Consider the following 13,194-nt stretch of genomic DNA (forward strand, 5'->3'; position numbering starts at 1 on the left):
TTTGGGGGTGGGTGTATTCTAGTATCATTATTTATTTGGGGTGGGGGTGTATTCTAGTATTATTGTGATTTATTGGGGTGGGGCGTATTCTAGTATTATTGTGATTTATTGGGGTGGGGCATATTCTAGTATCATTAATTTATTTGGGGTGGGGGCGTATTCTAGTATCATTATTCTTTATTTGGGGGTGGGTGTATTCTAGCATCATTATTTATTTGGGGTGGGGCGTATTCTAGTATCATTATGATTTATTTGGGGGGGCATATTCTAGTATCATTATTCATTATTTGGGGGTGGGTGTATTCTAGCATCATTATTTATTTGGGGTGGGGGCGTATTCTAGTATTATTGTGATTTATTGGGGTGGGGCGTACTTTGCAATGGCCTCTTGCCGCATTCTCCCCACTAACAGAGCCGGGCGTCTTGGGGGACTTGAATGGCATTTCCGGTTCTGGACGGATTCCCCATAGCCGCCGCAGGGGGCGCCCCGAGCGCCCTCACCCCCCCCCCCCCTCCCCGCCGCCTGGGGAGCCGGAATTGCGAACGGAGCTGCTTCCGGTTCCGGTGGCCCTGAGGGAAGTGGAACGTAAACATTGGCCGCGCGGAGCTGTCGCCAGGTAACCTGGGGCTCTCAGGTCGGCCTGGGCAGGTCGGGGTGGGGAGCGTCGGAGTTTGGTGGAGAAGCCTCTCGGGGAGCCTGGGGGGCCCTCTGAGGTGGGGGCCCCCCGCCCCTCTTCGGGCTCCGGCCCCGCCTCCGCTGCGGAGAGGAGGACGAGCGGGCCCTGGCCCCCCCCCCCCCCCCCCCCCCCCCGCCTGTGTGCGGAATCCGGGGCGACTGAGCCGGACCGGCCCTCCTCCCTCCTGCGGTCCCTGGGCTTGTTCACACGGCCCTGGGCCGCCAAGGGCTGTGGGGAGGGGGCGAGGCTCTGAGCCTTCATGGAGGCCTCGCCGACCCCCCCCTCCCCGGCCACCCCCCAAGGCCTGAACGGCCGAGCTTCCGAGTTCTCGGGGTGATGAGCCGCGCCCCCCAGAGCCTCGGAACTGCATGAAAAATAGCTTCAAGTATCCACCAGGCGGAGCCCAGAACGCTCTCTGTGCGCTACCGGCGGGTGCTGGCCCAGGGCAATGGCAAACCGGGCAATAAGTCTTCTTAAGCACCTGCCTTGTGTCAGATTCTGAGCTCAATAGCACACGTACAGACCCCGCTCTCAAGGACCTTAACCTTTGCAGGATTGTAGTGATTTTTCAGTAAATGCACAAGGCCTTGATACTGGGTTTTTTTTGGAAATTGAGGATGTATTATTGTACTAGTTTTTTAAAAAAATAAATCCTTAATTAACCAAATTAAGAAGTGGAGAAAATATAGCATGTCCAGGAATTCTTTTGATTAAAAATGCTTTGAGAACTATTAAAATAATTAGAAATTGGTGTTTTAATTTTTGCAGATTTATGAGGTTTAAGTTTCTTGAGAGCAGGAAGTTTCATTTTTGTCAGTTTCTTCATTGCTCAGTTCCCTGAAAAGTTAAATGACTTGTGCATAGTTAGAGTCCAAGAGGAGCTTGAATTTATATCTTTATGGTTTCTAGGTCATCCCTAAATTCACCACACCATGTTCCCTGGCATTTTTTAGGTATTATGTCAAACAAAAGAAATTCTCATGTTAACCTATATTCAAAAATATGTTTTATTCTGCATGTTAAGTTTATCACCTCTTTGTGAAGAGGTGGGTAACATTTTTATCATTGGTCATCTAGAATCATGATAGATCATTGGTTAAATGAGATTAGTATCTTAAACTTTTCAGACTTGTTCAGTTAAAAAAATATTGCTAGAATATGTTTATTGACATTTATCAGGGTGGCTAGGTGGTGCAGTGGATAAGCATCAGCCCTGGAATCAGGAGTACCTGAGTTCAAATCTGGGCCCAGACACTTAATAATAACTTAGCTGTGTGGCCTTGGGCAAGCCACTTAACCCCATTGCCTTCCAAAAAAGAAAATTTATCCATCATTCAAAGTCCATGGTTACCTCTTTCATGAGTATTCCTGATCATAGCAGTGAACTTTTCCTTTATACACACCTATTTTAAAATACTTAAAATACTTAACCAAACCAGTCCCATGGAACTTATAGTTTCATATTATAATGATTTATGCATTTCTTATATTTTTTATGTTGTAAGCTTCTGGCACCTAATATTTATTATTGAATTGAAAAGTATTAGACTTTATCTAGAAGGTTTGACTAAATAAATTTGAGAATCCTTTAGACCTGAGATTTTTTTATAGTCATTCTATTTATGTTTTAGAATTCATTTATGATTTCCAGGGTGACTGTATTGGGAAGGAGTCAATCCATAGGATTTTCTCTATGCTCAAAGAACATTAGAGCTTATTGGAGCTGTAATTTTTTGTAGTCTTTTACATATTTATAGTAATATACATACATACAACTTTTATAGGTGCAGAAGCAAGACTCTGATCTTTCAGCTTATGTTTTCTTTGAATGGGGCCCTACTTTCCATGTTACCAGATCTATCTAGTTTAGTTAAAGCCAAACTATTATTAGGAATACAATAAATCATTTATTTTGATTTAATTTGGTTCTGGTACTACCACCTCCCTTCTTTGCAAAGGTAGAAGATTATAGGTGTGGGATTTTGCATATACTGTCAGATATAATTGATTTACTAAACTAGTCTTTTCTCTTTTTTAAATCTTTGTTATAAGGAATAACTTCTCAGGCAGGGAGGGAGGAAAGGACACATTCAATAAAAACAAAAGATAACAATAAAAATAACAATAAAATAAACTATGCTGTTCTGCTTATATGATGATGTCATTACTGATATACAATCAAGGCAAACATTCATGAATTACATTTCTAAAAGTATTGTAATAGCTACATGGATCCAGTTACATTCTTTTAATAGGTATGGCCTGTAACAGCCATTTACAAATCAGCCATCTGGGGTTGAATGGAACTCAGACTGTGCAAGGAGCTGTCACTTTAAGGACCAGTCTTTGGCTTAAAGTACATTTTAGTGGGCCAAGGGTTCTCCGGGAAGCCATTAGTGGCATCTCTCAATGTTCTACGTTAGGGGTGTCTAATCTTTTCAAGTTTTTAGCTTCAAATCCAATATTAACCTCCTTGATGCTGGAATCACAGTTCCTGTGGCATATTTTGTTGGAATAAAATAAAGAAGAAAAATGTTAGTGCTTGATATGCTCATGAATTTTCAGATCCCTTCTAATAAATAGTTCAGTGGCCCCTTAAGAGTCTTCATCCAACAAACTAGGAAGCAATATCTTACTTCATAAGTATGTTTCCAAACCAGTTTCCTTTGCCTAGCAGAGTCTCTATTGTTTTGTGGAGATTTCCATCAAGGAGGGAAATGTAGCAGGCAGATGTTTTTCTGCTGTCTGCTTAGGGCTGTATTTTTTTTTTTTTAGGTTTTTTGCAAGGCAAATGGAGTTAAGTGGCTTGCCCAAGGCCACACGGCTAGGTAATTATTAAGTGTCTGAGACCGGATTTGAACCCAGGTACTCCTGACTCCAGGGCAGGTGCACCTAGCTTGCCCCTTAGGGATGTATTTAAAATCCTTATATCCTTTCTCCCTTCCTTCCACTGCTTGTCATAATTGAAGACATTACTCTCAGCAAATCCTTCACTACCATTCCAGGTAATCTTAAAAGTTTTAGAGAAATAATTAAATTTGGTTATAATTTTCCAGAATGGCTTCTTTTGGATGGAAGAGGAAAATTGGTGAAAAGGTCTCAAAAGTCACATCCCAGCAGTTTGAAGCTGAAGCTGCTGATGAGAAGGGCTTAGTAGAGAATGATGAAGTTAACTGGCTTCATGCAATTAAACGAAAAAAAGCAATTCTCCTAGAAGACTGTGCAGAGAAGAGTAAACGACTAAAGGATGAAGGTGCAATTTTGGCAGAAAATAGGAGGTATGGAATATATTTTTATGTTTTAGGCAGCAGTGTTTGTGTTTAATTTTCTGACCATGTAGTTGTTAGATGAAAATCTATATTTTCACATATTTTAAATTTATGAGATAAACAATAGGTTGCCAAGGCGAACCTTTCTATTAATAGTAAAGATTAAAAATTTTAATTTTGATTATATTATTTCACAGGTTCAGAAATGTTCCTCCGTTTTGCTCTGCTACCATTTATAGCTTCATCTAAAAAAGGTGGTAACACTAAGTTGTTGCACATCAGACTTACTTCTGGAACTCTTGATTTCTGGAAATTTTCTTAATGGCATTAACTACTCTGAACTAGGGAAGCTAGACATTCTCTGTAGTAGCTTTGGGAGTATTTACTCCTTATTATAATACTTTAACCAGTTCAAGGAATCCCCAGGTGGGATATTTGGTTATAGCATTCCTCCAAGAGTTCTAATCTATTCCTTGAAAATTTTGATTTGGTAATTAAAAATAATTAGCGAGTAGGAAATCAAATCATATATTTGCTTTAGAGCAGGGATACGTAACTTTTAGACAGTGGTACAATGCAGCAGCATTTGAGAGAGCTTTTAATGGACCACTGTCACTCTACTATGAAGTGTCTTTTTTTCCTTCTCTTTTTTTAATCTTCTTTTGTTCTCCTATCTGATTTCTTTTTTCTTTCTCATTTTTTCGGCTGATTCTTGTCAGTAGTAGTCCTACCATGGTCATTATTGGTCTTACCAGTGACTGTGGATCTTTGTGTCCTAATCTGTAAAAAGACTGGATTATAGTAAAAATCTAAGGGCCTTTCCAACTCTGGATTTATTTACTTCTATGTAGTTTGCCCTAGAGAATGTCCTTTCCCTAGTTATAAAAGGTAACTTTGTATTTGATTTCATCTAAGAGTAGACCCTTTAATGTGGTTGATGACTAAAGAGCATGAAATACTAATCCTCATTGTTCTTCTCAGGTTCTGTAAAGAACTTTTGAATCTGTTGAGGAAGCCCAATAACTAATAACATTTCTATATGGCTATTGGGGGGTTAGCTAGATTATCATATAATATCCTCTATAACTAAAGGATACAGGGTAAATATCAGTAATAGAATATGTGTATGCATGTGCATATAAATATATATGTATGCATACATATACACACACATATGTACATATAATTAGTTGGCTCAGTAGATACAGTGCTGGACCTAAATAGGAAGACTCTTCTTTCTGAGTTCAAATTTGGTCTCAGATACAAGCTGTATGACCCTTTGCAGCTGTAGTGAGAAAGAGTCATTTTATTCATAGAAGAGAGGTTTTATGGTTAGAATTTAGAAAGGATATGTGAATGAGAGAGCAGTTTCTGGCTGGTAGATAATTGTGTTCTGTGTTGTCTTTTATAATGTCCTTGGGACATCTGTCCTTCCTGTGATCCCAGCTCTATTCTATTGAAGAAATGTATGATGATGAAAGTGTAGAGATGATAATAATGTAGGGAGAAGAATAAGTTGAAGAATCAAAGATCCTGAATAACAAGTAGTGAAGAAAGGAGGAGAAAAATAAAATTAAGTCCATCTTTGTTCTCTTAGTAGACTGTGATGGTTATGCTCTTCTTGATATAATTCTGTCTTCCATTGCATTTTCATTGCATTTAAGAGTCACCTTTTTACTTCTTACTATCAACATAATGTTATATGTAGGAGACCTTCAGGTAAATATTTAATAAAAGAAGGTTGACTTACTCTCATGGCTAGTTCATATATTGCAACTGCCATTGTGGCTTTTGAAACCAAGCTAATTTATTATGATGCTTGACAGCTACTGAAAACAGGGATTGTACTTGTACTGCTTATTTCACTGGTATAGAAAATTCCTTGGATGAAGAAATACCCTCTTCTAGCATGAGCTGGTGTTTCTCTACAACTTATTCCTAGAGAGTTTTCTGGAGCACAGTGATCTTTAGCCCAGAGAACCCAGAATCATAACTGGTGTGTGTCAGGGGTGAAATTTGGACTCATATCTTCTTGGTTGTAAGGCCAAGTCTCTAGCTACTACACTTAGGTGCTTCTCCTGAATACAAAATCCAAAATTTCTTTAAAAAATTTTTAAAACTTGTAAAAAATTTTGATAGACTTAGAAAATTGTAGCATTCCTGTATTAATCATTTGTGGATTATAATATTAGAAGCATCAAAAATGTCTTAAAGTTAAAGATTTTTTGTTTTTTGTTCCTATTTTAATTTTTGATTTAGGAGACAATCTTTTATAAAATTTTAATATAAATAGAAAATAAATGCTTAGTTTAAACACCATTCAATGGATTAACCCCCCAGTTAATATAAGTTGTGAATTAGCAGTCTAATTCTTCCATCTGTAGGATTTTATGAAATTGATTTTTAAGCACAAAAAGTCTAACTGTAAACTTTCACATTTATGAAATCACTTTCTAAGCATTCACAAAATAGAACTTTAGGAATTTTTCTAAGAGCCATTGAGCAACTTAATTATTATTCTTTTTCTTACCTGCACAAGAGGGAAGAAGATAAAGGCAAGTTAGTCATTACTATGATATTCCCCTTGAATTTCCTGTGTGTGGTTGTCAAAATATAACAGCCATTATAGATAAACAAGATGTTGTACTACTTGCTCATGTAGTACCAAATATTGTTAATTCAATGAAAAATGAGTCAGACTTCTTGTTTGACGTCAAATGGAGAAAATAACCAGATGTTTAACTGAATTTTTTTCTGCCATTTGTTTTGGCGTAAAGTATACATGACTTCATAGAATAACTAAACATCAATTAGAAACTAGTATATAGAATATACTAGTATGGCTGCTGTCAGATTAACAAAAGTTGAAATAATTGCCTACAAATAGATGAATCATTAGGGCAGAAAAGACTTGGTACGTAGTTATATAAATCAAAAGAATGAGATACAATTAAGAAAATAAGTTTTTAAAATTAAGAGGGAAATGCTCAAATAGTCTATGCTAATTAAGCCATATTTTAAAATAGATTCTGAAGGAATAGCAAGAGAAGCTATATTCTTATTTTTTAAACCATATAAAGCATCAGATGACATGAGAAATTTTTTTGCTGACTTTACAAATTAATAAATTTATAGAAATAGAAACAATTTTCATATTTATGTATTTCATTTTTATGTATTTTCATATATTATTTTCAGAAGTTGGACATAAAACAATGTATGTGTAAACATACAAATATGAAGGAAAGCAAAAAATGTGACTGATCTTTCATTTCTATAAGGTCATTCCATATATATATATATATATATATATATATATATATATATATTTATTTGCTATGTGACAAATGGGCAAATATCTTAACCTTTAAGTGTTTGGTAACTCTCTTAAGGCGATAAATGACAAAGCAGGAGTTAACCTGTAATGGTAGAAAGAATTTCCTCATATGGAAATTCCCTCTATTTCCATGGGGTACTAAGAATTGGAACTTTATCAAATTCTAAGATTGCTGTAGATTAGAGTTTGTGATCTGGAGAAGAGTGGGGATGTGGAGGTGTAGAAAGGTAATCAACATGGACCAGTGTCTTCCTTGGGCTCATGGGGAAAAAAAGAGTCTTAGAGGAACAGAGAATCATCTGTATATCCTTGAGTTTCAGCATTCAAAATAAAACTTTAAAATTCTAATCATTTAAAAAAATTTAGTTATGAGTATAATAGCCATGTTGCTTTCTATGATTTTTCATTGAAAAGAATAAACAGTATTTCCAGCTTTATTATGAGTTATAGACTTTGTGAGTGTCTGTGGAAACCTAACTACCATATCATTAGTAGTTTTTACTTTGATTAGTATATTTCTAGTTGTGGGGAAGGAGTAACAATGTGAGGAACTATCATTACCTCTGTATTAGACTAGGCTGAAATGAATTGTTTTGAAACTACCATCTGGACATTCTTTAGCATAAAACATGAGAAATCTGTTTAATGAAAAACTTGGGGTGTCTGAAATTTAATAAAGCAGGCACGGTATCTATCTTTGTCATTATTTATGTTTGAACATTTAGTGCAAAATTGTTACAAAAATAAATTGTGTTATATTGAAAGCCAAATTAAAATAAATTGAAAATAACTAGTTGAATGAATGTAATTTTCTTCCATACAGACATTCACCTTTCCCTTCCTACCAAAAGAATGTAGTTTATTTTGGGGGGAAATAAGGTTACTGTAACAAATCTGTGATTCAAATATTTGTCAGTTTGTTTCAATAAATGGTAAGAAAATTACATACAATCTCTCTACTTTATATTTACAACCTACCTTGTGGGGTTGTACAAAAAGTACTTTGTAAATTTTAAAGTGCCATAAAAATCTGAGTTTTAATTTAGATTATTCTAGGTGTTTCAATTGTAGGAAGTTAGTACTTTTATAGTTTACAGAGCACTCCCATACTGTTTTGGCACATCCTCTTAAACTGATGATCAGCCTCTCCTGTGGTGCTCCAAGGGTGCCAGTGTGTTCCTACCCTATCCCATCCCCAGGGTCAGCAGACCATTTTGTATCCCTGTGCCAAATTGGGCCTGATAAAGGGTTCACTTTAACATTTTCTAGATTTCCCCATTAGGATTTGAGCTAGTACATTTTCCAGGCCTAAGGAAGAGTTTTAATGGAAGGGAACCTGACTGCATTGCTTCCTGCTGCTCTCTCATCTAGGTCTTCTGTATTTTAAAAAGGGTATCCTTAAGAGTGAAAATAGGAACTGAGGCTGTCTATTTATTTATTTTATTTATTTATTCTCATTTTGTACAATTTTTTTATTCATTAATAAAATATTCTTGTTTAAGAATAAACAAAATACCCCCTCCCCCCCAAAAATATAGACTCACTTGAGTGATAAACTAAAGGGGAGAGAAAAAATTAAAATTAAAAAAAATAATAGTAATAATTGTAGGTATGGCCAGGTGGCGCAGTGGACAGAGCACCATCCCTGGAGCCAGGAGCACCCAAGCCCATATCCGGCCCTGTACACCCAACAATCACCCAGCTGCTGTGTGACATGCAAGCCACCCCAACCCCACTGCTCTGCATAAACCAAAAAAAGAAAAAAAGAGACCTAAAATAAAATAAAATAGTAAAAATAGTAGGGGCAGCTGGGTGGCGGACAAAGCACTGGCCCTTGAGCCAGGAGCACCCAGGTCCAAATCCGGTCTCAGACACCCAATGATCACCCTGCTATGCGGCCCCAGGCAGGCCACCCAGCCCCATTTGCCCCGCACCCCCCCCCCCAATAATAATAATAAAAAATGTGCTTCAGTCTGTGTTCTAACATCACCAGCTCTGTTGCGGGTGGATCACATTCTTTATGATAAGTATGATAAGCCCATCACAAAAGTTATTTTTCCACCATTGCCATTGCTGATCGCAACTCCCTCCTTTCGTATTTCTCCACTACCATGTACTATATTTTCTCTCTCCTTTCACTCTGACTTTGCTGTAGGGTAGCTGAGTGGCTCAGCAGACAGATCCCCAGCTCTGGGGCCAAGAGGCCCTGAGCCCCCACACCACCCCTTAGGCCCAGCATCCACCTGGCCCTATGGTCCCGGGCAGGCCATCCAATCCCAGCCCCTTGCAAGAAGTAAAAAAGAAAATGTGTTATATCTGACCACTCTCCCCCCATGGTCCATCCTCTCCTCCATCACTCACATCACCCCCTTTCCCCTTATCCCCCCCTCCTTCTTACTCCAGATGCCTATACCCCATTGAGTATATATGCAGTTTCCTCTCCTAACTACCTCTGATGAGAGCGAAGATTCCCTCATTTCCCCTTGTCTTTCTTCCTTCCATATCATTGCAATAGCTCATTGTAATAAAGAAAAAATCTTATTATATGAAATATCTTTGCCTATTCCCCCTCTCCTTTTTCTCCCATTACATTTCCCTTTTTTCTATTGACTCCATTTTTACACCATATTTTATCTTCAAATTCAGCTTTCTCCTGTGCTTCAACTATATAAAAGCTCCCTTTACCTGCTCTATTAACTGAGAAGGTTCATATGAGTATTACCAGTGTCATTTTTCTATACAGGAATACATGCAGTTCATCATCATTAAGTCCCTCATATTCCCCCCCCCCCCCCTTCAATTTCCATGATTCACCCAGTCCTGTATCTGAAGATCAAACCTTCTGTTCAGCTCTGGCCATTCCAACAGGAACCTTTGAAATTCCCCTGGTTCATTGAAAGTCCATCTTTTTCCGTGGAAGAGGACATTCAGCCTTGCTGGGTAGTTGATTCTTGGTTGCCTTCTAAGCTCTTTTGCCTTCCTGTATATTATATTCCAAGCTCTGCGAGCTTCCATTGTAGTTGCTGCTAAGTCCTGTGTGATCCTGACTGCAGCTCCATGGTATTTGAGTTGTGTCCTTCTGGCTGCTTGTAATATTTTCTCTTTGGCTTGGGAGTTCTGGAACTTGGCTGTAATATTCCTAGGGGTTGGTTTTTTTGGAATCTCTTTCTTGGGGGGGATCTGTGGATTCTCTCCATTTCTATTTTGCCCTCTGCTTCTAGGATATCAGGGCAATTTTCCTGTAGTAATTCTTTGAAAATGATGTCAAGGCTCTTTTACAGGTATTCCAATAATTTTTAAATTATCTTTCCTAAGTCTGTTTTCCATATTAGTTGTTTTTTTAATGAGATGTTTCACATTTTCTTCTAATTTTTCATTCTTTTTGTTTTGAAGTATTGATTACCGATTTCTTGTGAATTCATCATTCTCCCCGAGTTCTATTCTTTGTCTGAAGGATTTGTTTTCCTCAGAGAGCTTTCTTATCTATTTTTTCCATCTGGCCAATTCTGCTTTTTAAAAGCATTCTTCTCAATAACTTTTTGAAGTGTTTTATCCATTTGACCTAAGCTGGTTTTTAGCATGCTATTTTCTTAAGCATTTTTTTTTGGATTCCCTTGACTAAGCTGCTGACTTCATTTTCATGTTTTTCCTGCATCTCTCTCCTTTCTTTTCCCAGTTTTTCTTCTAACTCCCTCATTTGATTTTCAAAGTCTTTTTTGAGCTCTGTCATAGCCTGAGCCCAATTTCTGTTTTTCTTGGAGTCTTTAGATGCAGGAGCTTGTGCTTCCTCATCTTCAGACTGAGTATTTTGATCCTTCTTGGGCTCACAGGCAAAATATTTCTCAGTGGTGTTCCTCTTGTTTCTCTGCTTGCTCATTTTCCCAGCCTGAGCCTGGTTTGGGGTGCCTCCTGAGCTTTTGGGACACTCGCATAAGGGTCTCAGTATGTGAGGCTGTGTCCTCCCTCCTGGTCTGTGAATAACGATAAGCGCTCCTCTCTGCCATGGGGCTGAGATGGGGGGGGCCTGTGTTCTATTGGGGGGCCTAGGCTACCATCAGGATCTGAATGTGGTCAGAACCCCAGAGTCCTGTTCCAGGGGCAGAGCTCGGCAGTCTCTCTCTCTCTTCACTCCCTCCCTACAGTTCAATGGGCTCATGCCCTGGGGCATCCTGCTTACCAGCTCTGCCTGCTTCTGTATCCTGGATCTGGAATGCAGTGGCCATGCTGCTGGCTGTGTTCTCTGAGGGCTGGGCTTTAAGTGCTCACTCTGGCAGAGGTTCCCCACTGTTTCCCCAATTTGTGCCCAGTGCTCCCTGGGGCATAGGTCAGGAAACTCTGCCCCTTTCTGGGAGCTGCGGCTCCCAGCGCCCTGGGGCTGCCTCCAGGAGGCTGAAGTCTTTTTGCCCTGGCGGGCCACCCTTCCAACCCTGGGGAGCAGAGCCTTTCTGCTCTTTTCCAGGTTACCTTGTGTAGGAGAACTGCCTCACTGGATCCCTCTGTGGGTTCTGTGTCTCGAAAATTCAGTTAGAGTCCTTAGTTTAGAAGTTTTATGAGAGAGAGCCCAAGACACAAAATGGTCTTGTTGCCATCTTGGCTCCCCCCCCCCCCCCCCCCCCCCCCGGTCTATTTATGTTGGTAGAATTTGAGACATTGTGACAGGGTAGGGAGAAAAGTATCTCTTAATTATACTACAGTATTATACCTTGAGTAGTTGTCTACTGCTAAGGCTCAAACCCAGGTCTAGTTTGGGGTTGCCTTTTTGCTTATTTTATACATTCTGCAACAAAATAAAATTTGACATTCTTTAGTATTCTTCTAGTGTAATATTCACACAATTTTCCCTTATAGTCCAGGTTATTATAAGGATTTATAAATTTAATAACTAGTGAGTTGGATTTTTGATATTTTTTGATAGAAAATTTAATGACAAGAGAAATGAATAGAGACATCAGAATTCATGAATACCTGAATTAAAAATGAAAAAGATGAAAATATGATGTGTTTTGGAAAGAAAATTGAACAAACAACAGGCTTTGCTACTTGATCTACAAAATTTTTTAATTTTTCTTGTACTTAAAGGTAATTAAAAAATATGATCTTTTGTAATTATTTTTTTTTTGCAAGGCAGTGGGGTTAAGTGACTTGCTCAAAATCACACAGCTAGGTAATTAAGTGTCCGAGGTCAAATTTGAACTCAGGTCCTCCTGACTCTAGGGCTGGTGCTCTATCTTTTGTAATTTCTAAAATAAACTAATTGCTCTAAAATTTTCATATCAGCCTAATTATCTTTAAATTAAACATGTTTTACTTAAATATTTTATTTTTCATGAAAATAAACAGCTTTTTAGTGAAAGTAAAATTTCAGATTTATTTAATCTTGTAGGTCAATTAATTTTATTTGTGTCAACTTTTAAAACTCCCTCTAAATAGTTTCAAGATATACTTTCAAAGTTGATACTTTGTATTGTTTTTCCTTCTGAAAAAGGGATTAAGAACTCTTTGGTCCTTACTAAAATTTTAAAAGCTGTAATTGTCATATCTGTGAATATATTTTACACCTTGCTTCTGAATCTGAATTCTATAAATTTATGTCTTGCAAACATTTGTTAAATACATATTACTTTGCCAGGTTCTGAGAATACAGAGATGAAAAATGATGGAACTCTTATTTTTATGGAGTTTGCAATCTTGTTTGATATTTTTGGTGTCCAAAAGACTGGGAAAAAGCCAGAGAATAAAGGTGATCCAGACTCAGAAGGAAAGAGTTATTTAATGGTACATTTATTTACCTTGCCACTTTCATGATTAGTATATGTTATTTTGAAAAATGCTATAGGATATGAAACAGAAAAAAAACAGAAAGATAAATATGGTGCTTTATCTTTAAAAAATGAACACTTACGAGACAAAT

The 13,194-nt window shown here is 37.9% G+C and overlaps 1 protein-coding gene across 1 annotated transcript in view; it reads left to right on the top strand.

Annotated features, from left to right (window-relative positions):
- The first annotated feature begins 551 nt into the window (after window positions 1–551).
- TTC33 (tetratricopeptide repeat domain 33) overlaps window positions 552–13,194 on the top strand; it is a 38,192-nt gene continuing 25,549 nt past the window's right edge. The window contains exons 1-2 of the mRNA XM_074207013.1: window positions 552–617; window positions 3,734–3,955. Coding sequence (XP_074063114.1) covers window positions 3,735–3,955 — 221 coding nt within the window. The 5' untranslated portion in view covers window positions 552–617; window position 3,734. The remainder of the gene's footprint in view (window positions 618–3,733; window positions 3,956–13,194) is intronic.

Source organism: Macrotis lagotis, chromosome X (assembly GCF_037893015.1).
Source record: "Macrotis lagotis isolate mMagLag1 chromosome X, bilby.v1.9.chrom.fasta, whole genome shotgun sequence".
In the NCBI taxonomy this organism is placed as follows: Eukaryota; Metazoa; Chordata; class Mammalia; order Peramelemorphia; family Peramelidae; genus Macrotis; species Macrotis lagotis.